Source organism: Coffea arabica, chromosome 6c (assembly GCF_036785885.1).
Source record: "Coffea arabica cultivar ET-39 chromosome 6c, Coffea Arabica ET-39 HiFi, whole genome shotgun sequence".
Classification (NCBI taxonomy): Eukaryota; Viridiplantae; Streptophyta; class Magnoliopsida; order Gentianales; family Rubiaceae; genus Coffea; species Coffea arabica.
In genome coordinates, this window is record NC_092320.1 from 5,950,800 (window position 1) to 5,975,117 (window position 24,318).

General features: G+C 36.1%; 1 protein-coding gene and 1 long non-coding RNA gene across 3 annotated transcripts; one reads left to right on the top strand and one right to left on the bottom strand.

The window, feature by feature from the left end:
- Positions 1-361: 361 nt before the first annotated feature.
- On the bottom strand, positions 362-7,284 carry LOC113692233 (uncharacterized). The gene is made up of 8 exons (XM_027210606.2): positions 6,892-7,284; positions 6,652-6,757; positions 6,452-6,556; positions 5,742-5,827; positions 4,632-4,873; positions 3,007-3,184; positions 1,206-1,386; positions 362-780 (listed from the first exon to the last, which is right to left on the bottom strand). The coding sequence occupies exons 1-8, from the start codon at positions 6,954-6,956 to the stop codon at positions 475-477; spliced, it is 1,269 nt and encodes a 422-aa protein (XP_027066407.2). The 5' UTR covers positions 6,957-7,284; the 3' UTR covers positions 362-474.
- A 1,383-nt stretch (positions 7,285-8,667) lies between these two features.
- Positions 8,668-11,768, top strand: LOC113691761 (uncharacterized). 2 transcript variants are annotated; one of them, XR_003448769.2, is made up of 3 exons: positions 8,715-9,091; positions 10,557-10,762; positions 11,228-11,768. It is a non-coding gene; the product is annotated as an uncharacterized lncRNA (long non-coding RNA). The 2 variants fall into 2 exon arrangements; XR_011815742.1 differs by lacking the exon at positions 11,228-11,768 and having other exon boundaries at positions 8,668-9,091; positions 10,557-10,890.
- The last annotated feature ends 12,550 nt before the right edge of the window (positions 11,769-24,318 follow it).

Here is a 24,318-nt window from a genome sequence, read left to right on the forward strand (position 1 = left end):
GGCATTGGCATGCATGCGCGCGTATTTGAGACTTTGGGAAGCTTATGTTTAGAAGTCTACCCATGCTTTTATTCTCGTCTGTTTCCTGAAATTGATTTGTGCTACGGAGAGTTCATGGAGTAGGGTTGGTGATGAACACTGAAACAGAGACTGACATCTGCTTGGCAGGGATCTCTTTAGTTATTTTTTCCCCTTGTCAACGGGTGCATGTTTCGTTTTGGATCGTACTTCAAGAGTTATAATGGCATGCAGCAGCTTCTTTGTGGGATCTGAAAAGTATGTTATCGACGTCCTCTAGTGTCTTCTAAGTTATCAAGGTCCCCGAATTTTATGGTGGGACATTTTACATACCGCACAGATATTTATTCATTCTACTGTGAGGGCTTTTTGCAATTAGTTACGAATCCATAGGTCTGATCAACAAAATTGCAGTATGATATATAACTTGGTGTGTGTGGGGTGTCATTGAACAGATTAATCACTTGAGTTAGCAAGACCAACCAAGTTCAACATATGGCGATCCTCCTTGAATCTCTCCAACACAGTACCTCTAATGGCTTCTGATCTTTCCTGTTGAGCTCCCTTTGGCACTATGCCCCAGCATTCTATCACTTCCGGGTATATATAGTTGGTCTTGGATAAGCAAGGGCTACCAAAAGTCGTGCACTCAAATGTATGCCCCTTGTCAAAGTTAGCTGAAATGAACAGGCCAAAATGATTTACTCGCCCTCCAAAACCAATTCCATTGGGGATGCTTTCCGAACTGAAATTCACAGCACACTGCAAACAAATAGAAATAAAAAACCATTTCAGTGACATTGTACTGGATACCGCAATGAAGCTAAATTACGGTACGTATCATTTTGGCTGTCAAAGAATATGAACGCAAGTACGAATGTGAATTACTACGTCCGGTTTGTAATTTAGAAAGAAAAAAAAAAAAAGAAACAAGGTATCTTTCTCAGCTGACCAAACCAGAATGGGTGAACGGTAGTCTGTACATGCTACAACTGGTGTTTTTCTCATCTTATGACTCTGATTATCACAACTAAACAGTAGAAGTATATCTACAAAAACTATTTTTCATAATTCGGATAGCTTATAGTCACATCTTCTTAAGGACTGGGATCCCATCTGAGAAGATTATTCAAACTTGAGGGTCACTGAAGCATTCTGTATACTGGTTCTATAGTCCAGCAACTTACCCATTGCATGTTGTGATTTGCACCACTAGGCCGGAAGATTGAAGCCTTTGGATATAGCTGGAAAAGGAAAGACTTAAGGTCCCCATAAAAATCACCATGCTTTTCCCATGGCTGAGAAGCATAACCTCCATAGATATATCCTTCTCTATCCTTGATAACCAAAACACTTGGTCCATCATCTCTGCAGTTCAACTTAACAGTTATCCAGTCTATCCTACTCGAGAAATATTATCAAATATTTAGATAAAAATTTGAAACAGATATCTAGATATTATCAAATATCTAGATACAAATTTAGATACAAATTTGGTCAGATACTTTTTGTTTTAAGGTTGTGATTAGTGAAGGAATATGCTGTAGTACATCAAAGAACTCAAAATGCTGGCAGTATAACATGACAAAAGCATCAAAGTGGTCCAAAAAACAAGGGTCACAAAAAAAGTTAAAATGTCCTAATTTAATTAAGAAGCCCTAATATTCGCCTTTATGAAGGTCAGGAAAGAAAAGGCCTCGAAGAACATACGAATGCAAAACACACGGCTATATTTTGAAGGATTTTTAGGGCAGGGTGGTCCTGTGTGAGTCTCAAATTAGTTGTTCCAGTAGATTTAACAACAATTAAAGTAATTTCACTGTTTCAACTTTTCCTACAATTAACAGACCTCTCTGATTGAGCTATGTTCTTTTGGAGTTGAGTTATGGATACTTGGCTAACCCAAGCAAACTACCCTACCAAGCAGTATGGCTCGACTGGATTAATCTGTAAATAACTGAAGGAGATCAACTAAACATTAATCAAATAAGAGAATAAGTGATATCTTGCTACCTACATCACACAGTAGTAAGATTGGATTAATGTTCAACTCAACCAATACAAAATGACTACAAAATGATCTACCCTGACATCAACTTCTGGTCAAAACCATCATGGACCTAGCAGCCAGTCAAAACAATAGCAGATGGTTTTGAAGAACATGAGGCCAACCCTAAGTTGGAAGCTTGACATGGTAACAAAAATCTGTTTCACTAGTTTTTCTTCTCAGCTGCCTACATATCATAGCACAAGACAGCCTTGGACATACTACTAACAAAAATGGAAAAAGGAGCTTCTCACCAACTATATCTGCCTCAACTGAAGGTGGCCTCCCTCTTCTTATCGAGGAAAAACAGATAACAGCTGGGGGCTGAAAAAGTGGATCCTTTGATTCAAACTTACACTAATAAGAAGCCAGAACACTTGCACTGACCATTATTTTCCCACTAAAACTCATCTTACCATTGATATGTTTTACAATACTGCCGTACATACTAAATGTTCAGAAATCATATTAGATATCTTTACAAGCAACCAAGTTGATTACAGCATAAGTGATCTCACAAGAAGAGTCAACAGTTGGTGAGGAATAAGGTTGAAATATATCAAGATTAGTTTCAGAAACAACTTCATTGACATATATATAATATACCTCATATTTACTCATTCTAAAATACCATTTTCTTATTCATAATGCAAAACCTATTAGCTGACCTGCACACCTTAACAAACAAGAATCAGAAAAGCCAAATTATATATATCAATGCAAAATGATTATTGATATCTGATTATTTTCTGTCACATGAAATCTAAATCAAAATACACATTGCATATCAAAGTATATGTCCGATAAACTTGCAAGGTTTTGCTCGAAAAGTGTGACCCAAAAATTTTTAGTTATAGGAGTAATGTATAACGAAACACGGATAAAAAATTGAATAAGCTAACCGAAAGGGGCAGATATGACTATATGGAATAAGCACTTACGACATTTTCCCAAGGAATGTGTTGAAACTTTGACCATGAACTGCACTATGATACAGAAGTTTCCATTCACTCAGTTCATGGGAAAGTGCTCCTCCAATAAGCCAAGCATACTGCTCTCTCATCAAGACTAGATTGGGGTCAATACTTTCTCCATCTACCAGCTTGGGAACTTGAGAACCTATGGAAAGAAACAATAAATCCATATGCATCACGAATAAAACAAACTATTTTAAATTGCATATTTCCCTAAAATTGCATATGCATCAGCATAACTATCAAGTATAAAATGTTCTTTACATCCATATTCACATGCATTTGTGTACTATCATATTTTTTCCAGCAATTTCAAAATAGTCTATGAAAGAGAAATGGAAGAAACATAGTGACCAAAACATAGATTGCAATGTGATCTAGCCAATGGCAATTAGTTGTGATAAGACTGGCCAAAAATTGGTGATTCAATAAATAAATGCCCAACTCATTTACTGATCAATATTGGGCTAGCTGAGTAGCCATTTACTTTGTTGCTAGGCTAGACCAAGTTAGAAGTCCCTTGCCGGCTATACGTCCAAATAAACTTTAAATGGCCCCAGGTGAACATTTTTTCTACCTTCCAGCAATGCAACATCTTAGAACTATGTGTCAATCATGGTTCCTAAAAAACCTAAATAGCCTTTAAGAATAAAACCTTTTACAGAGAAATCACCACATTCTCCATTTTTTCCATTTTTTGAAATACAAGTTTTTCATTTACAATGCTATAGTAATAAACAACAAAAACAACTCCAAAAACACCACTTTCATACAGTATATTAAAAATAATTCCAAAAATACAAAAAATTAAAATAAAATAAAATCTACACCATTTTCTTCTTCCATCTATCACCACCACCACTGCCACCATCCTCTCCTTCCTCCTCCTCCCTCTCTTTCCCTCTCTATCCTCGCTCCGCTCCCTCTTTCTCCTCCTCGTCTTTCCCCCTTTCCTCCCCTTGCTCTCCCCTTTCCCGCCACATCCACCCCTCCCCTCCCTTCCCTCTCCAATCTAGCTGCGACCAGAGCCTCGATTTGGCCGAGGGGGGAGGAAAGGGTGGGATGTGGCGGGAAAGGGAAAAGGGAGGATGAAGGACGAGGAAGAGGAAGAAAGAGAGGGAGGAGGAAGAGAGAAGGGTAGTGGTTGTGGTTGTGGTGGGTGGTAGTGTTAATTTTTTCAAAATATCCTAAAAATTTTTATCCTTTAAAAATCCTCCAAAATACATCCCAAAAGCACCTTAAAAAACACCACTAAAAATATCTACAGTAAAAGTTTTTCATATACATTGCTACAGTAAAATATTTCAAAAACACCCCCAAAACAGCTAATTCAAATGTAGCCATGGTTGTTTCAAATTTTCTATTTCTCACAATTCTCAGATTAGACAAAGTTTTCAAGATGCAAATAGTGTGGATTAATAGTTATGCACCATTCAATTTTGATGGGTAAAAGACAAAATCAACACCATAAAAATAAATGCCAACATTTAACAAGTCAATGAGCTTCTCTAATTAGCTCATGATAACTGGACGCCATCCAACTACAAGTTTAAAAAATTAGCTCAAGAAGATAAAGACAGATGTGTAATAACCTGAATCAGGTGGCATCAATAAGCTTCCAAGGAACTTCCTGACAGATGGAAGAAGGGCACACCACCTTCTGAAATCCTCAAAAGACAAACTACTTTCAGCTTTGTTACTATCATCCTTCTTAAAATTTGCAGCATTGAGAAAAATATCAACACATTCTTGTTCTGAGCCTGATCTTGATTCAGAGCAGTTCTCAGAACATATAGAATTCAGCATGGTAGCTAAAACACGCTCGACATCAGACCTGTCAGTTGAGTCTCAAGATTAAGAGAACATATTAGGAAAGAAAACAAAAAAGACAAGGCAACCAAGTGTTTAACATGAAAGCCGTTGATTTATGCACTTCCAGTCCTAGAGATCTTAAAATAAAGCTATGATGCTGTCCCTAAGTACATACTTGAGGTTTAAAGACGTGAATTGTGAAGCCCTGACAGAAAATTTAATAGAAAAAACCTTAAACTGTGTAGGCTTAATCAATCCCTTCACAGATATTGCTGATTTTGAAATTTTAGCCTGCACTAGCTCATTATATGTTTAGGGACATGGGACCTCACCAGACAGAGAGGTGAAAAGGAATATTGTCCTTTGGAACTTGTGATGTCATTGACAGAAAAAAAAAAAAAAGAGCAAACGATTCTGTAAACACGTCCTGGCCAACTCGTTATGTCATGATACCCATCCTGTCAGTGCTATTCATAACATCAAAAAGTTTTCAAGATTCATTGAAACATAACAAATCAAACATTGGCAGGAAAGCAATAGAGGCTGGAGAATTTACACAATATTTAAACCAACTTGAGTTTTCCTTCTCTATTATGCCTAAAAAGAAATTAAGTTCATTGCTTCAAGAGTCGTGGTAAAACCAGATCGTTGGTTTATACAACTTGAGAGAGTTGTTCTCTATATTTTCTGCGAATCAATTCTGACCAACAATTACAACCGAGAGAAAGCTACTTACAATTCATTTTTATTAAATCTGAGACAAACTCACACTGACACATGATATGATTTATTTACTACACTTGCAAGCTTTAGTATAGGAACCAGCAAAAGAAGAGAAAAGATGAGAGAAAGACTTCCATTACGAAGGATGAAAAAGTTTAATCTTCTACCTTCCAACAACACCATCACCATAGACATCTAATAGTTGATAAATGAACTCTTCAATATCATCTTTTGTCCCTTTCTCATAAGTACCCTGCAATAGGCAAGTATGAAGCCTGTACTAAAAATTTAAAGCATCTAAAATATGTCATTGTCATAGTTAATACTCTCTGTTACCATGTCTGAGAATTGACAGTTTGAAGGTGATCTTTTCTAACTCAAATAAAGAATCTAGGAACGCTATGCATTACTAGCCACCCGTGTTCCTATTAAATTCATCTACTATAATTTATATCCGTGGTAATTTCATCCATATATTTGTAAAAATGATTGTAAATGAACAGGCTATTCAAATTATAATGATGTTGGAGTTGCGAATGTAAATGAGGCTGACTGAACCACACACTACAGTGACAATATTGTTTTGATTCTTTTAACACATTTAAAAACTTGTTAGCTCGGCTTAACAAAAGAGCCAAGCCCAAGTAGCTTCATATGTGTATATGTAAAATAGAGCTTTGTGCTTAAGAAGCCAAGCTCGAGTGAGGATCAGAAGTTAATCGAAATGGAATCTTGCTCAGGGGGCCTTGGTTTGGTTAAGTGATCTCTTATACACTCGAGTTCCACTCATAGTAATGAGTAGCCTCCTAAGCCTATCAAGCAAAGTCATACTGTTAAAAGCTATAATTAAAGAATGAAAGAGTAAGAAACAACTTACTTTGGCAATGACGAGGTCTTGGAAGGTTAGCTTTTGATCCTTGCGTTTCTGCGTAACCAAATCGAACATTCTATCTCCTAAAGGTCCTCCAGCTCCTATGTACTCCTGGAAAGCGTAAAACTCCATATAAAAAATTGAAATGGAAATAAAGGGAAAGAGAAATTGTCATGGATTTGGGAAATTTCCAAAAAAACAGGAACCTTGAAAACCGGGGGAGTAATGTAGTGAGGATTGTCGCTTTGGGATTTGGCAGCAAGAGATACGAATAGGGATTTGAGGTCTTCCAGTTCCTTCTGCGTGAATGCTCTGCAAAATTTAATCAATTCAACAAAAAGAGGTTCTTTTTTGCCCTTTTTTTTTGTATTCACTATTTAGGCGCGTTTCAAGTTCAGAACCAACGACCCATTACAACGTATAAACAATTTAACATAGAAAGAAACCTGCAAGCGGATTTGAATCGAGGATCAGCAGAAGAGGACGATGATGATGATTCTGAGTTGCCCATAATGGGTTTCTGCTCTGCTTTTTCAACAGTGTTATTGGCAATTCTTATTCTTCTTTATTTCTTTCTCTGAAAATCAATTAGAGATGGCTGGGTAGAAGAATAACAAACACTTCGGCTTAACTGATCTCAGAATCCCGCAATCATAAGAGGCTCCAACAACTGTTTTACGTGTCTTTACACACCAAAAAAAAAAAAAAAAGACTTGCCGCTTCGCGCCTTCTAGGGACATAATTGATTTTCTCCTTGTTTTTCTTCTTTTGCGATTGGGTCACCACCAGGGACAAGTGACAACTGTGACCTCCACTTGTCTTCAGTTGCTCTTCAGCAGCTGGATTTGTTTCCCCTGACCTGGAGATAAATTAATGGATAGTCCAACGAAAAAATAATAATAATTACTAATAACTATGATGATAATAATCAATCTTCGCGAAGTAATGAATTACTTGGAAAGGTTTTTTTTTAAAAATATCACGAACACGACTTCTAATACCTTTTTTTCAAAATTTTTTAGCTGCATTATGAACACATTTTTCAATCACATTTTTATTTAACCCACACATATTTTGTGTTTCTTATATATTATATTAAAAAAATATTATAGTGTTATTCTCCCAAAACAATTTCAAATAATTTTCAATCCAAACACATTAGTTTAGCTTGGCATGCAATTTTACACAACAATGTTTTGGGATAGAATTAGGGCAAACCAAAAAAACTAATAGTGATGATGTGTGATAGTTCCCTTTACAACATCATATCTTAAGGTAAAATAAGGATTTTTAACCCTTAAATTATAATAATTTTAAAACATATACCCGTTTATATGACATCGACAGATCATTTTTCCAAAAAAAAAAAAATGTGACATGGAGCGAAAATAATTGAGGGAATGATTGGCTATAAAAACAACCATAGAAATTTTCGGTGGTTTAATGGTATACATAAAAATACTTATCTATACAATATATAAAGTCAAAACATGATAGTTGGTGTAATTTTTTTTTGTCATTTTCTGAATTTCCAAATTTATTGTTATAGAAATTAATTTTTGTCTTAATTACCTAATCATATTTTACCAACATAACTCTTCATAGCCACTCTAAATATTGTAATTACCAAATCACTATAACATTATAAATCAAAGTTCCTTAATAAATTTATATAGATTGTATTTATGTGAAAACCAAAATTTATATAATATTAATTCATTTTTATTTTTTTTAAATGTACATGCATTGAGTGCCTCCTTAGCAATAGTTCGTAAAATGTAAAAGTACATGCCTAATTGTTTGAATATAATATACATTGTTTTGTTAATTTCAAAATATGCCCTTCAAATATATGTCAATTCTCACTTGAGTTCTTAAACTATAAATCCTTTTCCACTTAAGGACAATTATCAATGGAATCTACCAAACTAATGAAATACTAGTCAAGTGAACAAAAAATTAAATAAATAAATAACAAAAAAATTGTAAAATTAGGGAGAAGAAAAGAGTTTAGGACTAAATTGAAAATTGTGGTATAGTTTACGGACTAAAGTATTTCAATTTAGAGTTTAGGGATTAAAGTGAGAATCAAAGTGTGATTTAGGGATTGAAGTGTTCCAATTTAGAATTCAGGGACCAATTGAAGGGTGTAAAATAGGATTAACCGTAAATGGATTAATTACTGGAATCAATTTCGTGCGTAAATATTCGGTCACAAATAAATTAACCGTTTACGAACAGTCCCTGATAAATCACTGGAATCAATTTCGTGCTTAGATATTCAGTCCCGAATTCCGCAGCGGAATGCTTCTCATCACTTCCCGAATAGAGGGAGCTAAATTCTATCACCAAAAGAAGAAATTAAAAACAAGAAACGGTAGAAGACAGGAGCGGATAAGTAATCAGAAACACTGAAAATAACATCATCAAGACATAAAGCAGGGTACATGAGAGGCGGACCAACAGTCAAGAGAGACAATGCAGAGACCTACTGTGGTTATAGTGTTGTTGATGATGATAGTGCTGACTTCTAGGATTGAGCTGAAACCTCGTACTCTTGTTCAACCAGAAGTTGCAGCAGGAGCAGCAGCCACAGCAACCCATCTTCACGGATTCTCGGATCCTCAACAATCTCTCAAAGAAAAAGTCAGAGCCTTTTTAATCTTCTATGTTCTCATTTCTCCTTTCGCTTTTTTATTTAATAAATTAACATATAAATGGTCTCTCACTATTACTCTTATTGGAGTTCTACGGCATCATCAGATCTCTGCAGTATATCATCCAATCATTGCTCCTGGCTATTGAAATTTCTCTTTAATTTTTCAAGTTCATTTACTTTTCTTTTCCCAATTGAGAAAAGATCCCATTTTTTTCTCTTTTTCTTCCATTTGTTTTTCTTTCAACTTTAGGAACGATAAAGTGTAGAAAATATTTTGTGCTGCGAATTTTTAATCCAACAATGTCAGGGATAGAATTTTAGGTAACTATTTTGGGCAGTATGCAGCTTTAGGATCATTTATGCCATAGAAAATTCTATATTTTGCTAGTCCAATTTCGGTAATACTATATAGGGTAGGATGAAAGAAGGTATTGATTAATTTTAGTGGATGCTATTTCAGGTGTGTCAAGTAGATGCTTTTGGTAGTGTCCTCCCAAATTTCTAGTGGAGCTAATTCAGCTTAGTTGCAGCTCCTTGGTCTCTTTGTAACTAGCCACCTGGAGTCCAACAACATACTAAAACTTTTGGCTTAATTTGTTTGCTGACATATTTCTCTAGTGGTTATTTATTTAGCTTGTCAACCCCATGGAACATGACCAAATTCGTTACAATAGGGTTTCAGTAATTAAATGAGCCTCCTAATACCAATGGATCAAAAGGAATAATCATTACTGGTCCTCTATGTTGCTCTATAAAATTATGTCTTGTGAGTTCATTTTGATTGCATTAGTTTAGTCACCAGGGGAAAAAGGAAGGGATTCATCAGTTTGTTCCTTCTTGCTAAGGTGACTGATGTGATTTCATTAGTGTACTTCACTATAATGGGGATATTAGCTGTATGAAGATGTCCAAATGTAAATCCCTACCCAAACTCTTCCTTCCAGTCTATCCATCACGCACTGTTGATTATCTTGGATGCTACTTGATCACATATCTGGTTTATTAGGGATCTACCTTACCTTACCATTGTGGTCATTTTTAGGATAGGAAGCGTCAGTTGTTGTTTTATAACCATAAATTGTCAAAGAGCTGCATCCAATGAGTTCAAAAGTGTGTAAATGCAGGAAGTAGGAAGCAAGATATTCTCCCTTACATGGTAGTTGCAAGTGCATGTGATTTTTTTCTCTTGTTTCCTTTTGTCTTTTAAGGAATTACGGAGAAATGCATTATTATTCTTGTTTCAAGATTTCTTGTTTCTTTGTGCTTCATCTGCGCTGCTTTAAACTTGCCCTTTGTTACAGTTTGGTCAGGCTAAGATCCTATATTTTGACAGTGCACAATACTGGTTAAGCTAACCATTTAGACAGATTAGGACTTTATCGTTCAGCTTAATTTTTCTCTCCATGCAGCTTTAACATCGTCGAATCTCATACATGTGCAAAATGGATGCAGATTATTCTGTCTCAAGAGCAGAGCATTCAGAAGTTAAATGAGCTGGTTCAAACTCTTAAGCAACAGTTAGAATTCTGCAGGGCAGTGAGTAGGAATGCTGTAAATGACACAGGGACCTCTGTGTCTCAACATCTGAATGAGATAGAGCATCCATGAATTATAGTGGACAAATCTGTTCTGTCAGTTTGCTTTATATGTGAAAATGGGTAAACTTATACTTGTTTTTTTTTTCTTGGCACAAGTGTATATTTTGATTGTATTTATCCGTTCTTCATGCTTTCCTCAACTTTCAAACGGTATACTTCGGTATATAGTCACTTGTCATCATGAGTCATTGCATTGTGTTCTATCCTTTGGTGGGTATTGTTTATATGCATTTACACTTCTTCTGGAGTAACTTGTACTCGCTGCAGTAAAAATGATGATACAAGTAAACAATTTGGTGCAAAGAACTTGCAAAAGGAATTATAGCAGCAACAACTATATATGTCAAAATAAAAAAGAGTAGAATGTCATGATCTATTTGATCAACGCATCAATGGCTGTGTCGATGGTTCAACATCAATGTTGATATGAATCCGATCTTAAAACATCATTAAATGTTTCTATCTGTAAAATGTCATGTTTACCAAGTTTCAAGATACCAATTTGATATTTACGACTGTCTGCAGTTGTTTGATGGGATTTTGTTCGTCAGTTCAGAAGTCCATCTTGCTATCTGCGGAGCACAGCCTGTTATCACATTCGTTCAACTTCTCCTATCATTGAGAGCTGAGTAGCTGACACTGGTAAATTTTATGGTCAACAGCTAAGCCATGTTCGGGTTGTTTGGTGCGGTTTTAGTTTGAAATTACTATATGTTTCGATGCCTCTAAGAGTGGCTTTTCCTTTGACCAACTCATCTCTTCCATTTGCTTCAGTTCTGGTCTGATTAACCGTAATTACCTGGATAATGTGCTCAACTTCGGAGTGAGGTGAAGCTGCACTACCAATGAATATTGATAACTTCCCCTGGAAATCATTTCCGGGCCAATCCACCGAAGGCTTTTGCAGAAACATTTTCCAGAAAATGGTAATAAGCCCGGTGCAAAATGTTGTTTGCCATCAAATGCCTTCACACCATAATGTTAGGTTGTAAGAGTCCGGAGAGAACAAGTCATGTGCTTATGAAACATGAGGAATCTGCAGTCAAAATCGAAATTAAGACTCCCACTACACCGTACTCTGTCTCATGGATGAGCCACGTTGTCGAGTTTTAAACGCTTCCAGAAGGAACAGTAATCCCAAGCCATCCATCTTTTGATGCTCCAATTAAAAATTAGAAAAAATTAGCATCTTCTTCCTATCCTTGACTAACTTTTCGATCCTGTGGTAATTCGCTTAGTTAAAGAAAGCCATCAAGCTGCAGCAACTTTCCATTTCAATTTACGCAGAAGCAACTCGACCATCATTCATCGACTCTTACTTTGGTCGCTGTCTTTTTTTCGTGCTGGTTATAGAAGTCACGAGTATCAATTCAAGTCCCAAATAATCTTACTTTTCTGAGGCTCCTTAATTCTGATTTAGATGATCCAATCTTCAATTCGCCATGGGAGGGTTATGAAATTCATAGGAGTCACCGCTCTTCTAGTTCTAGCTTTGATTGCATTAAACTTTTTTTTTTTTTCAACGAATCTGTCTGTTGATGAATGACGGCTAGTCCATTTGAGCAACCTGGGCTACCTACCACTGGCGGCCCAAATCTGCATTGCTACTATTTACTCTTCCACTCCTTGCTTCCTTCCAAATTACTACTACTACTACCATCAAAACTCACTTCTGTACATGAAATTGTTGAATTGACCCTTTCCTTTCTGAAGCCAGGGACAATTTGGACCTAAACAAATCAACAAAACTTGAATTTTATAATCTAAATTGGAAAAATCGTTCAAAACGTCCCTCACATTTTACAAGATGACTTTTTCATCCCTCACTTTTAAAAGTGTAATTTGACGTCCCTTACAAATTTACATTGACCAAATTTGGTCCATACCTAGGTTTCCGACTAATTTTTTGCCGGAATCCACCACGTGACTTGCATGTGATCATTTTTTAAGGGCAAAATTGTCAAATCAAATTTTTACATAATCTGATTTATAGTCCCTCACATTTCACAAAATGAATTTTTTCATCCCTCACAATTTTCAAAATGATTTTTTTTCATCCCTCATTGATCATGTGTACGAAATAGCTTTTTTCTATAAACCCACGTATATGTATATTTGATCTTACCTAAATAGTATGAATAACATGTAATTTATCTCTATTGGATTTTATCTAAACATGCTAATCGTAGTTATATACATCCTATTCAATAGATATATATAGGAGTTTAAAACTAATAATTTTGTTTAAAACCCATGTATATATTTATATGATTTCACCATTTAAACCTATTGAATATTTGTGACCTTTATCTTTTTGTAATAATTTATTTATTGAGTTGTATAATAAGATCATCTAATTAATGGGTCCTAACTCAAATTATATAATTGTGCTAACAAATTTCAATTTAAATCTGAAATTTCTACTTGACACATTTAAGACTAACAGTTGAATTACTTGTCTTGTGATTGTTTTAAAATTTGAAAGTGCTAATCATTTATTTCTTTTTGTCATACTTTTCTTTTGTTTATTTTTTCTGTCCAAATTTAATTCGATATAAACACTCGATAATATTTAGGATTAAATGTTTTCTTTATTTTCAAATTTCGAGTAAAAGAAAATGAATATAAGTGAAAAACTAACAATTTTTTTAAACCCATGTATATATCTATTTGATTTCACTTGAGTAGTACGAATAGTATGTAATATATCTCTATTTGATTTCACATATTATTCATACTATTCAGGTGAAATCAAATAGATATATACATGGATTTAAAAAAAATTATTCACATACATGATCAATAAAAGATGAAAAAATTCATTTTGAAAAATGTGAACGATGAAAAAGTTCATTTTGTGAAATGTAAGGGACAAAAAAATTTATTTAATGAAATATGAGAGATTATGAATCAAATTATATAAAATTTGATTTGATAATTTTGCTCTTAAAATATGATCACATGCAAGGCACGTGGTGAATTCCGACCAAAATCTAGTCGGAAACGTAAGTGGGGACGAAATTTGACCAATGTGAATTTGTAAGGGACGTAAAATTATATTTTTAAAAGTGATGGATGAAAAAAGTTATTTTACAAAATGTAAGGAACGTTTTGAACGATTTTCCATCTAAATTAATAATGTGCTGCCGTGGCATTTGAAGGAAAGCATTTTGTTTCTTGGGTATGCCGAATGATCAATTTATCTTTTCATTCTACGCACTGCCCATAGTCCAGTACGTGTAAGAAGAATGAACAAGCGTGAAATTAAGTAAGGATTAGGCTATTGATCTTATTAACGTGTTCCAAGTAATTACAACCAACGACTGATCGAGCAACTCTTAGTCTAATCTCATCCACCTTAATTAGTTGGCTGGTTCCTGCCCTTTTTGGTCGCATTTCTTTAGACAAAGAATCTGTTTTTCCCTCTTTGCGGATGGTAAACATTTCTCAGACTATGGGGTGTGAATCAAACCCATGTTTGAATTGAAATTGCATGCAAGTTCTTCCCTGGCCCGAGTCTTCCATTGCATGAGAAATTCACTTTGGAGGTGAGAGTGATGACTGATGAGACGAAACTGACAAAATCTAAAAAAAAAAAATCACTTGAGAAGGTGGATCTTTCAGCCAATCTGGCAAATCTTAAACATAAATACCGCATTGCTTAGACCTAGTTAATGATGAATGAAGGAAGAGAGGAAGCAGCGAGAGTATTTATGGATGGGGCTGGAGTGGACGGTTGCTTTTAAATCCATACATTAATTATTTTTAGGTAGTGAATCTCAAGTGCTGGAATTTTCCTTTTAAAATCATTCTCTAAGTACAGCACTTACTGCTTCATGCCTCGCTCTATGCAGATGTATGCTATGTTGTTCGATTGGATTGGTGAGGATTAATTGTACAGTTTAGGTCCCTGAAGGTGGTGGTGGAATTTTGTAATTGTTGGCGCAAAAATTGGGTCACGTTAAAAGCTAGCTCGGGTCGTGAATGCGCTGCTGCTGGATCAGTGTTATGACTGGTCATGTCTTATCAACCACCGCAATACAGGCACACACACACTGAGCCCTCCTTACTCCTGATCACACTGGGGGGGCGGATGAGAGTGGTGGAGTGATTCTCCTACTCCACCCGCATCTTTACAGATTTTAAGACCCTAATCTGTTGGTATATCAGTTAATGCTGTATATGACATAGTATATGAATGCACTTCAATGTGGGGAGGTTGAGAGTTGAATTCAACTTTCATTAACTCAACGAATGAACAATAAATCACCCTGCATCCCACCAAAGTCACTCTTTTGATTCAATACTGCTGCTACTACTTGATCCTACTTTGTACTAATACCAACGCTCCTGGATTTCTTACTTGACTCGCGGTGAATTGCATGCATGGTTCAACATGTTGCTTCCCTCTAAAACTGGACAACGTTATTTCAAATCACAAAGCATAAAAACCATAATGGGACCTATTCACGTACTCTAGATATTATGAACAAGCTCACCACCAAAGGGCTTGTGTCATCTTCACTGCTTAATTTGTCATCATGACAATTTTGCAGGATGTGCGGAAGAGTTAGAATGATACTTAAGATTGCACATCTACCAAGTGCCCAAAAGCTGCATTACGGTGACAATATCGACAGCATAAACTAAGAGCAGGACTGTTAGAAATTTCAGAATGCTCCACATTGCATGTTTGTTACACTATACCTAACTGCAAAAGTTTTCACGAATTCGAAATGATTGGAATTGTGTGGATAAAGAACTTGCTGCACCTTGTTGCACATATTTTCTTCCGGGGGTGCACCAAGTATATCTTAACATACGAATGTGCTCGTATGATGGTGAGCTCCAACCAACCACCTTAATTTCCTTCGGGGGAGTTTTTATACCATCCTCCTAACGATGAGATGTGTGTTCCAGGCGTAAAAGATTGATTTTTCTTCATACATTCGAAAAATTCTTGCAAATATGGCAAAAAATTCGGATACTTTAGGAACTAGTTTTGGTCACAGCGACACGAATCGTCCTCTTAAAAGGGCATTCGTATCTCAGTGAACTCTCGCGTTTGGGGTTTTTGCTACTGCTCGTCGAATCACATCAGCTTGCTAATTCATCATATTTGTACTGCAGCTATTTATGCGTATCCTGATTCTATTGTTTTAATGTGGTGCATCAGATTCTTAATGGCCTGAGACATTGGACCACTAGTACCATGTATAAATTACATGTACGATCTGTTCAGTGTGAATTAAGACAGGTATGTGAATTTCTATGGAGGGTAAAGTGAATTCATTTGCTAGTGGATCTGGAAACCTATTGTTCTAGGTTTGTGATGACAAATGCTCAAACAATGGCACTTCACCGAAAATCCACAGTTAAATGTATTATTATATTGTGTTTGTAGCATGACACAGGTGTTTCAGAACTCAGGATTCATAACCTCAGTGCCGACTTTCATCAGGCCGAGCAGCCAGGCAGTCCCACTGCGAGCCTTGCTTGACCGCCTGAGTTAAAAGTAAAAACTCGCCTCTCTCCCAAAGGGTGTTCGTGTAAGTGAAAGGGGATTGTATCTTTTAATCATGAACTCTCGGGCCCCTAACTCATAGGGACGGGAAGCATAATATTGAGAGAGCTTTCCCATCAAGGGTGTCAACCTGGTTCGAACAAAATAAAATGCAGACAGTAAAAACGGATGCAGAAAAGAAATCAGTTCATGATGTTTGAATCACCTTGGTCCTCCGTTTAACATTTACATTACATTATCCAAACTTGCTTTTATCCAGAAATCAGGTCATGATGTTTGCAGAAGAGAAACAAGGTCTCAATTTTTTTTCGGTCACCGTCGAAATTAATAAGAAAAATAACTACAAACATTTATCAAGAAAAATAAGGCTCTTAGGTCTTCTCCAGTGTCAGGTTCAGCGTTAGAAAATTAGAGGTAGTAGGGTAAAAAAAAAAAAAAAAAAGGTTCTTAGCCTTGTGATTCTTAGCCTTTTGCTGTTCATAATGTACACACTTTAATGCAACACCTAGACGCGATCAGATTTTGTATGATAAGATTTTCCATATTTGGCGGAGTAAATTGAGATGTTATGATATTAGAGAGCATTAAGTCCCAAATAGAAGTTAGGTACAGATGGTAAAGAATTTGGAAAATTAAAATGTGGAAAGTATAATCAGCGTAGTGGACGTGTGACTGATGGAAAGCTCAGGCTACAATCCTAGGCGACTTCGGTGGGCCGCCTGGGAAACATGTCCTACATTAATTTGGGGTCCGGCCCACAACTGAAGAGCTATAAACACTAATGTCAAAATCCAGGTATGAATGATTGAGTTGTGACTTGTGAGTAACTTCCAAGTTCAATTCGTCGTACTGCTGCCAGAAACCAGAAACCAGAAACCACACCAGGAAATTGGAAACACGACGACCAGATGACGAAATGACGAGATATGACGTGAATGGATTAAGCAAGAACTCAAAAGTGATCGAACTATCTTATCTCCAAGCTTGAAATAATTCTTTGTAATTTTGTTTTAAATAAATACAACCAACGAATAACTTTTGTTTCTTTCCAAATAAATAATTTTCATTATGTTATGCTCCCAGTACAACAAATAAATCACATTTTCAACAAATTTAGAGACGAAATTGAACTGATCCATCTGTGATGAAGTATAGAGCTCCAAGGCTTCAAAGCTAACCCCTTATTATGAACAACAATAAGAAATTTCACATAAAATTTTGAATACACATGTAAAAAAATATCTGGGTACGCTTCGATGGTGGTAATTTCAGAAAACCTCTTCTTCTTTTTCTTTTCTTCCTTCTAAATACATCTTTAACAAACCCAAACCACACTAAAAAAATCCAAACAACACATCATCATGCTCCTCCTCCCCCGGCCACCCCCCCCCCGCCCCCGGCTCCCAGCCCTTCCAACCCTAGATCGCCTTAAAAGGATCATTGTTGCCTAGGGATAATAACGAGGCAGTTTTGGAGCAGGGTATTAAAGTTTTCCCCACTTTGCTCCGTTCTCCCCGTTACTCCAACTCCCGTCCTTGCCCTTGCCCTGCTCCATTACTCTCGCAAGTGCACCTGCCTCACCTCACTTTTATTATTATTTTTTTATTTGATTTAACTTTTTCAATTTATATAGATCTAATAGTAGTTTTATTAATCATATTTTGCAGTTTTAGCAAAAAAATTTATATCATTTTATCATAACAACATAACATGTTACTTATTTTATAAAATTAATTGAGCTACTCGACGAGCACTTGAGTAGGACAAAGAGAGGCTCGAATTAGACTTGATTCCTATATTAAATTACTTGGGTGCGAGCTCAAACTCAATCAAACCAAGTTTCACCTGAGCGTTTGATTGAACCGCATGCCACTCGCAAGCGACTTGACTTGCCACCATCCCTTGTTATGGAGAAGGACTGGCGGAAAATTTAAAAGTATATAGACTCAATCGTAACAGATTTAAATTACCACATGTATGATTATTTAGCAACGTGTGGTGCAAGTTAAATTAGATTTTGCCTTATCAGGAATTGTTTAATGAAATATTTTAGGAGGCTGAGTCACATTTTGTTTTCTCACTTCATCAGTTGCTTTTTTCATCATTTACTAACAAATGGGAATTTTATTTTATTTTTTTATCCAAGGGAAATGGGAGATGTTCAAGGCCCAACTCCAACTAGATGAAGATGTTTTTCTTTTCTTTATTATTTTAAGAAATGGCAACATTTTTAATGTCCTCGTTCCTTTCGGGGCTGTAGTATACTGAGATTCTTTTCTTTTTTTTATCTAAACGTGGGCAGTTCTGGTATTGCTCCTATGAATGGACTGATTTGGTACTTGTGTAGATAATTAAGCACGTAACGGTAAGGACCATCTCAGCGTAACTTGACCTTACGATTAAATTCTTCCGTGGGCATCGGTTTTCAATTAGTAACGAAATTAAAAAAAAAAAAAAAAATTAGATCCCCTAGAGCCATGTCCTACACATTAACTTTTTCGAATTTGTGGTACTATCAACTATAGAGGCTCGTGATCACATTGATATTTCTTTTCTACTGTATTTAAGTGATGCACCGTCGCGTTGTGCCCATTCTGATCTTTGAATGTTCAGCAAAATGAAGAGACGGCAAATCGAACTAAGCTGTAGGTGTTTTACACTGAAATAAATTGACAAGATTGAAGTCCATTTCATGCTCTTTTACTCTTACAACAAAATGGTGATTCAATTGAGCGTCCTAAAATCGATTCATCGTTCGAACCAGGCCAATTCTTGCTCTGGAAGCCTCAGTTAATTTGCTTTTAGCCTAATAGAAAACTATATGACTTGGAACATTTTTTTTTTTGAGCCTCGTCACATTGCTCACCAAGAGCAGCTATTAGACAAACAGGCATTCATTTCAATTATCAACATCATTCGTCGATCTTAATATGTGGTTCTTCAATGGCGATCAACCAACTCCACGGCAAAACGTGAAAGCTTCTTTGATTTGGAATTGTTATAATTACTTCAACATCTGCAATAAAGTATTTCATCGGGGCTGTTGAAATTGAATGTGTGCATTTGCTTATGCTTGGATAGTTAATAATGGCCATTCTCCTTTTTACCGACACTAAAGTACATTTTATGTTTGTTAGCTACATACAAGTCATGGGGCTCCAGTGCTCTGGCTACTCGAATACTGCTTCGACATAATTCAATCTACAAAATGATGAATTCGTACTCTATGCATAGCAGAAATACACAAGCCAAGCGAAGGAAATTCGTACTCATACATAGCAGAAATTCCTTCTCTTCCCCCCGAAAGAGAAGGAAAGTAACCCTTCAGTTGCTTGAACTATTTTACATCCCGTGTTTGTTTCTACCGTCTTGGCTGATCACCAAAACTCAAGTACAGAGAATTCATAGAACTGTATAGCTGTCGCTTGTCAGTTAATATGGCTTGCATTTATCTACTCCAAACCCCAAAACCTTGCCCCAACATAGCCCAACCAATTGCATTTATCTAACACACCACCTACCCCACCCCACCCCACACCCCCCCCCGGTGGGGCGGCCCCAAAAAAAAAAAAAAAACCACCAAAAGAAAGGGAAAATTTTCTCGCGTTTTATTTGCCATTGGACCTCAAACGTAGTGAAATACATTTCCCCATTTTTAGCTACGATAATCTCTAAATATGGAAGACATTAGGTAGTAGAAAATAAACAATAGTAGTGTCTTCTTACCGTTCCTGCATCCTCGTCCAATTGACATGACCGATTGACTACTTTGCACCAAATTTTTACTAGATTAACTTTTTGTATCTAATTTGCTACGATATTCATGACACATTTTAGGTATATATGAGCTTTAGTTTAATTGTACGCATCATACAGAACCTCTTACTTGGGGTTAACTTGCTGTTTTCTAGAAATTTCATGGCTATTAATATCTTTTTAAGCAAACTATTGCAGGAGCACTAGCAATTTTGTATTTCAGAGTTCAAAGTAATGGCACTTTTTGATATCATTCTTAATACAGTTTCCTTGACGGTTGGATTTCATTTCTTCCAGAGAAGTGAAATAGAAGAGAAATTGTACATACATCTCATTCTGAACTTATATTAATGGTCTGCATCAGCTACAGTTTTACTCTTAACTCAAAGGCGTTGCATTCTTGTATTCATTTTGTGTGTGTGTGTGTGTGTGTGAACGAGCATGTAATGTTGGCTACATTTTAAAAGATAGTTTTACCCGAGCATGTAATAAGGTAGTTGTTTATTTGTATTTTTCTTTTCACATGGGGGAGTGGGGGAATATTATTATTGTTATACTGTCTAACATGCTTTCCTTCTTTAAAATGAGTTTCCCTAATTCATTTATGGGAACATCTCTTTCCGGTGGGAATGCACCTAACGTATGACTTGCATTACTCTCATCCTAATAGTATAAGGTAAAAGAAAAACAATATTTGAGGGCAAAGAACGCTTATGTCAACAAACTCTTGAAGTACTTCGCAATTTGAAGGGGAGTTGGGTATGATGATAAGGTAGGAGGAATTGAAAATAGAATGTTTTGGATTCAAAATTTTTCGTTTATTTTTTTTTAAAAAAAGGTAGTTTGCATAATTTTAACAAATAATATAAAATTTATGAATTATGTACATAATTACTATGTAGTTTTTTTTTTTTTTTGGCAAAGGTGAAATGAAGAAAAAGCAATTTTTGTGAGTTTCAATCATTGAAAGCATATTGAGAAAGAAGCTAAAAAAGAGTGTGGGTAAACTTGAGTTTTTGTTGACGATTTTGATCAAGAGTGAGAGGTAAAATATCTAGTTATTTATTTTTAAATTTGTCGAGTTAGGATGCCACCTGAATATTTTGTTAAAAGGTGGTAAGCAATAATCTCTAAATGTGGTGGCATGTGATTATTAATTTACACATTTGTACTAAGGACTTTGGTAGGGCTTCAAAGCAGTGGGGGCAAGTGGATAATATTATCTAAGCATTGGGACAAAATTCTTAATTTATACATACATACCAAGGATTTTGCAAGACTTTCAAGTCACTCGTTAATGATATTATTATTGTAAATCAAAAATTAATTAAGAGAGAATGTAATGCTCGCACTAATGATAAGGTATAAATTAACACATGTAACTACCGTAAACGAAGAGGAAAAAGTATAGCATATGACGGATGAAAGAAGAAACACTTGAATTTTATTTTTTTTTTTTTGTTATTTACTCTATCAGTGATAATAATTTATAATAGTGATTTCATATATGCATGACTAAGTTGAAAATGTTAATTTCGTATATATAGGAAGCATGTAGACCCATTAATGCTAAAAAAAAAAAAAAAAATTCTTGACATCCACGGTGTAAAGAGTATTTGATCTAACATATACTAGTTTTTTTTAGCTAACATATTCTGGTCAGAGGTAGCACAAGGAGGTCCTCCGATTGACCAAAAATAGTTACCGAAGCCGGGCACTCCCCGCCTGCTTCTTATATAAGGTTCAAGTAGATGAAAAGTACGCATGCCTCGTTTGGATTGCATTTTTCATGAAAAAATTACTGTAACGATTTGATGTATGTGAAGGAGAAAAATAATAGAAAAATATGATCACGAAAATGACATAATTTTCCGGCGAAAAATGACAATCAAACAGGGTTATTTTGCGTTTCCAGCTCAATAGAAATACAACTGGCTGTGATTAATGTCATAGACCACTCAGGCTGGTGGTAATAATAAGTAATAACCGAAGCCTGCATGTTTCATGGGGAAGAAGGAAGGTGGACCTTTCGAAGAATTTAAGGAGGCAAGGTGAAGACCCCGCCAACATTTGTTCGACCCTTGAATGCCCCATAGGAGGGAGGACAATTGCATCATTGCATGTAATGCTAGGCGTGCCCTTTTGGATCGGATCCCAAAAGAAAGTGACCATTTTGAGAGAACAAATATATAAATTTGAAGGACTTTACCAGATGGACGTTTAGCGAGAAGCTTGCTGGGCTCAAGAATATAAATGGCTTTTATTATCCCATCTACTCGTCATCGACGCAAGAAATTCTTTTGTAGTTTTGCGGGGACCTTGTAATTCTGACCTCTCTGTGGGTGTTGTTGGGTGTTACTGCTTCTTCAAGTGATCAGTCCCACCGGACCGGCAAATCATCCTTCCATGTACAGGCGGAGGGCTTCTGGGTTTTGGCGCCCGCACGAGAGTTGCATAAAACATTGGCCTGGTAATACCTCAAATTTACTTGTTCCCGGAAAAACTTGGGGAGTAGTGTATTCCTCTACACTACCATATTAAGCTATAAAACGTGATAATTTTACTATGCCCCAATTAATTAATTAAAACCAAAAAAAAGATTGCCAGAAAAAGAAAAGTTTTTCATTTCACCCTCAAAATAATTCTACCCTCTCTACCCCTACCTAGATATTACTACTATTTGGTAAGGCGACGAAAGGCTACTCCAATCGAGACTGCTAAAGAAGGAAACTCAAGAGGGTCGCCTTTGGAAGTAAGAAGAACACTTGTTTAATCTGGAGAAACATTTCAACTTCCTGAAATAGTTTTTTAGAACGGTACTATTACACACGACTCCGGCTACATTTTATCAACTTTAGCCCTATGTCTTTTATCCTTAGGCGGCCTGCCTCCTCTAGCAGTAAATATTTCAAGATTGCGACGTGTGATGCATAATATTAATGTGTCGTTAGAAGGCTTCTAAGCTGTTCCGTTTTGCTGCAAAGTACCAAATTCCATCATCGATGAGTAATTGGATTGGATACTTCATTATTTATTAGTTATTGGTGGTGCATACGCCTATAAGGTCAATGTTGTTCCGATCTCTTGAATTCGCGAAAGAGTGGTAGAGAAGTTTCAATGACAATATCCCTTGGGCCTTCAATTCAAACTGTGACTTATTAATATTTTGCCACATTAGATCCAGACCGAAGGTGCTGCAAATTGCCGCTCTCTTTATGAGGCCCTTACTTCTCTAAGGACCCTTCACCACCAATTTCACAGATCCAAGGGAACGAGCTAGCCTCTCGCCAACTTTCCCCCGTGGTTAATTTGTAAATTCAGAATCCCACCATACATCTATTTTTTTTTTTTTTTTCGTTTCTCATTTTTTGAAGCTACGTGATCGAATCGTAGGTAGGTAGGATCCTAACGTCTCAAGATCCCAAAATTTTAGCATTTTATTTATATATAAGCCTGTTCATGAAAATATATGCAAATAGGTGTACAAAATATAATTAATGTTAGCCAAAAATATTTTTATTAGATCAAGTCTGACGGCTTTTGCTAATTTTATCATAACATTGACCCGATCTCCCTAGGGTTTTTTTTTCCGGGACTTGGAACCCCTTTGCTAATTTGTATCCCCAAAATATTTATTAGGCATACTCCTGGCAGATCATAAATAGATACTGGTAACATTTCACAAACTTTGTTGCAAGATTCAAAACATATTTAATGTTGTCTACGGTCAAAGGCAGCATTTTCCGCAATCCAGCCATTTGCGTGTTCTTGCATCCTCTGATTTTTGACCTCATTTTAGTCGCTCGTTTCATCTCCAATTCCCATCTTTGCAATAATATCATAGGCTCTTGACGCTCCGGTAATTGCCTCGCGATCAAGCTCGAGTTTGCACAGCTCGCGTACGCCACCAATAATTTAGCAGCCAAGGCACAAAATGCAGCTAATTAATTAACGTTTGACAGGTTGAGTTTTATATATCCCCATTATGGACGATGCATTTTCCATTGTTTGTTGGACGTTTCTTTCAAAAGAAACGTGGAAACCAGTTATATTACAGCATTAAATTTCTTAATTGCTGCCTTGTACCGTGTGATCTGCATGGTTTGCTAAAAAAGATTACCAACGTTTCTTAAGAATATTTGTGTGGCAGTGCTAATTCTTTCTGTAGTGCCCACCTCGCCTTCACGCGGTTGCCTACCTATAAAGTATAAAATATAGGTGGTAAACAAATTCATTTAACTAAATTTATTCATACCCGTTCAGGAATAGATGTGTATGGGTATATTAAATTTTTATATATGGGTATAAATGGGTCACCCAATAAAACTCATTTATT

Excerpts from the sequence above, each read along its gene's own strand:
- LOC113692233 (XM_027210606.2), bottom strand. The coding sequence starts at position 6,956 with ATGGGCAACTCAGAATCATCATCATCGTCCTCTTCTGCTGATCCTCGA. Across the intron at positions 4,874-5,741 it reads GGTGATGGTGTTGTTGGAAG|GTCTGATGTCGAGCGTGTTT; the intron begins GTAGAAGATTAA and ends CTCAACTGACAG. Across the intron at positions 3,185-4,631 it reads ATTGATGCCACCTGATTCAG|GTTCTCAAGTTCCCAAGCTG; the intron begins GTTATTACACAT and ends TTCTTTCCATAG.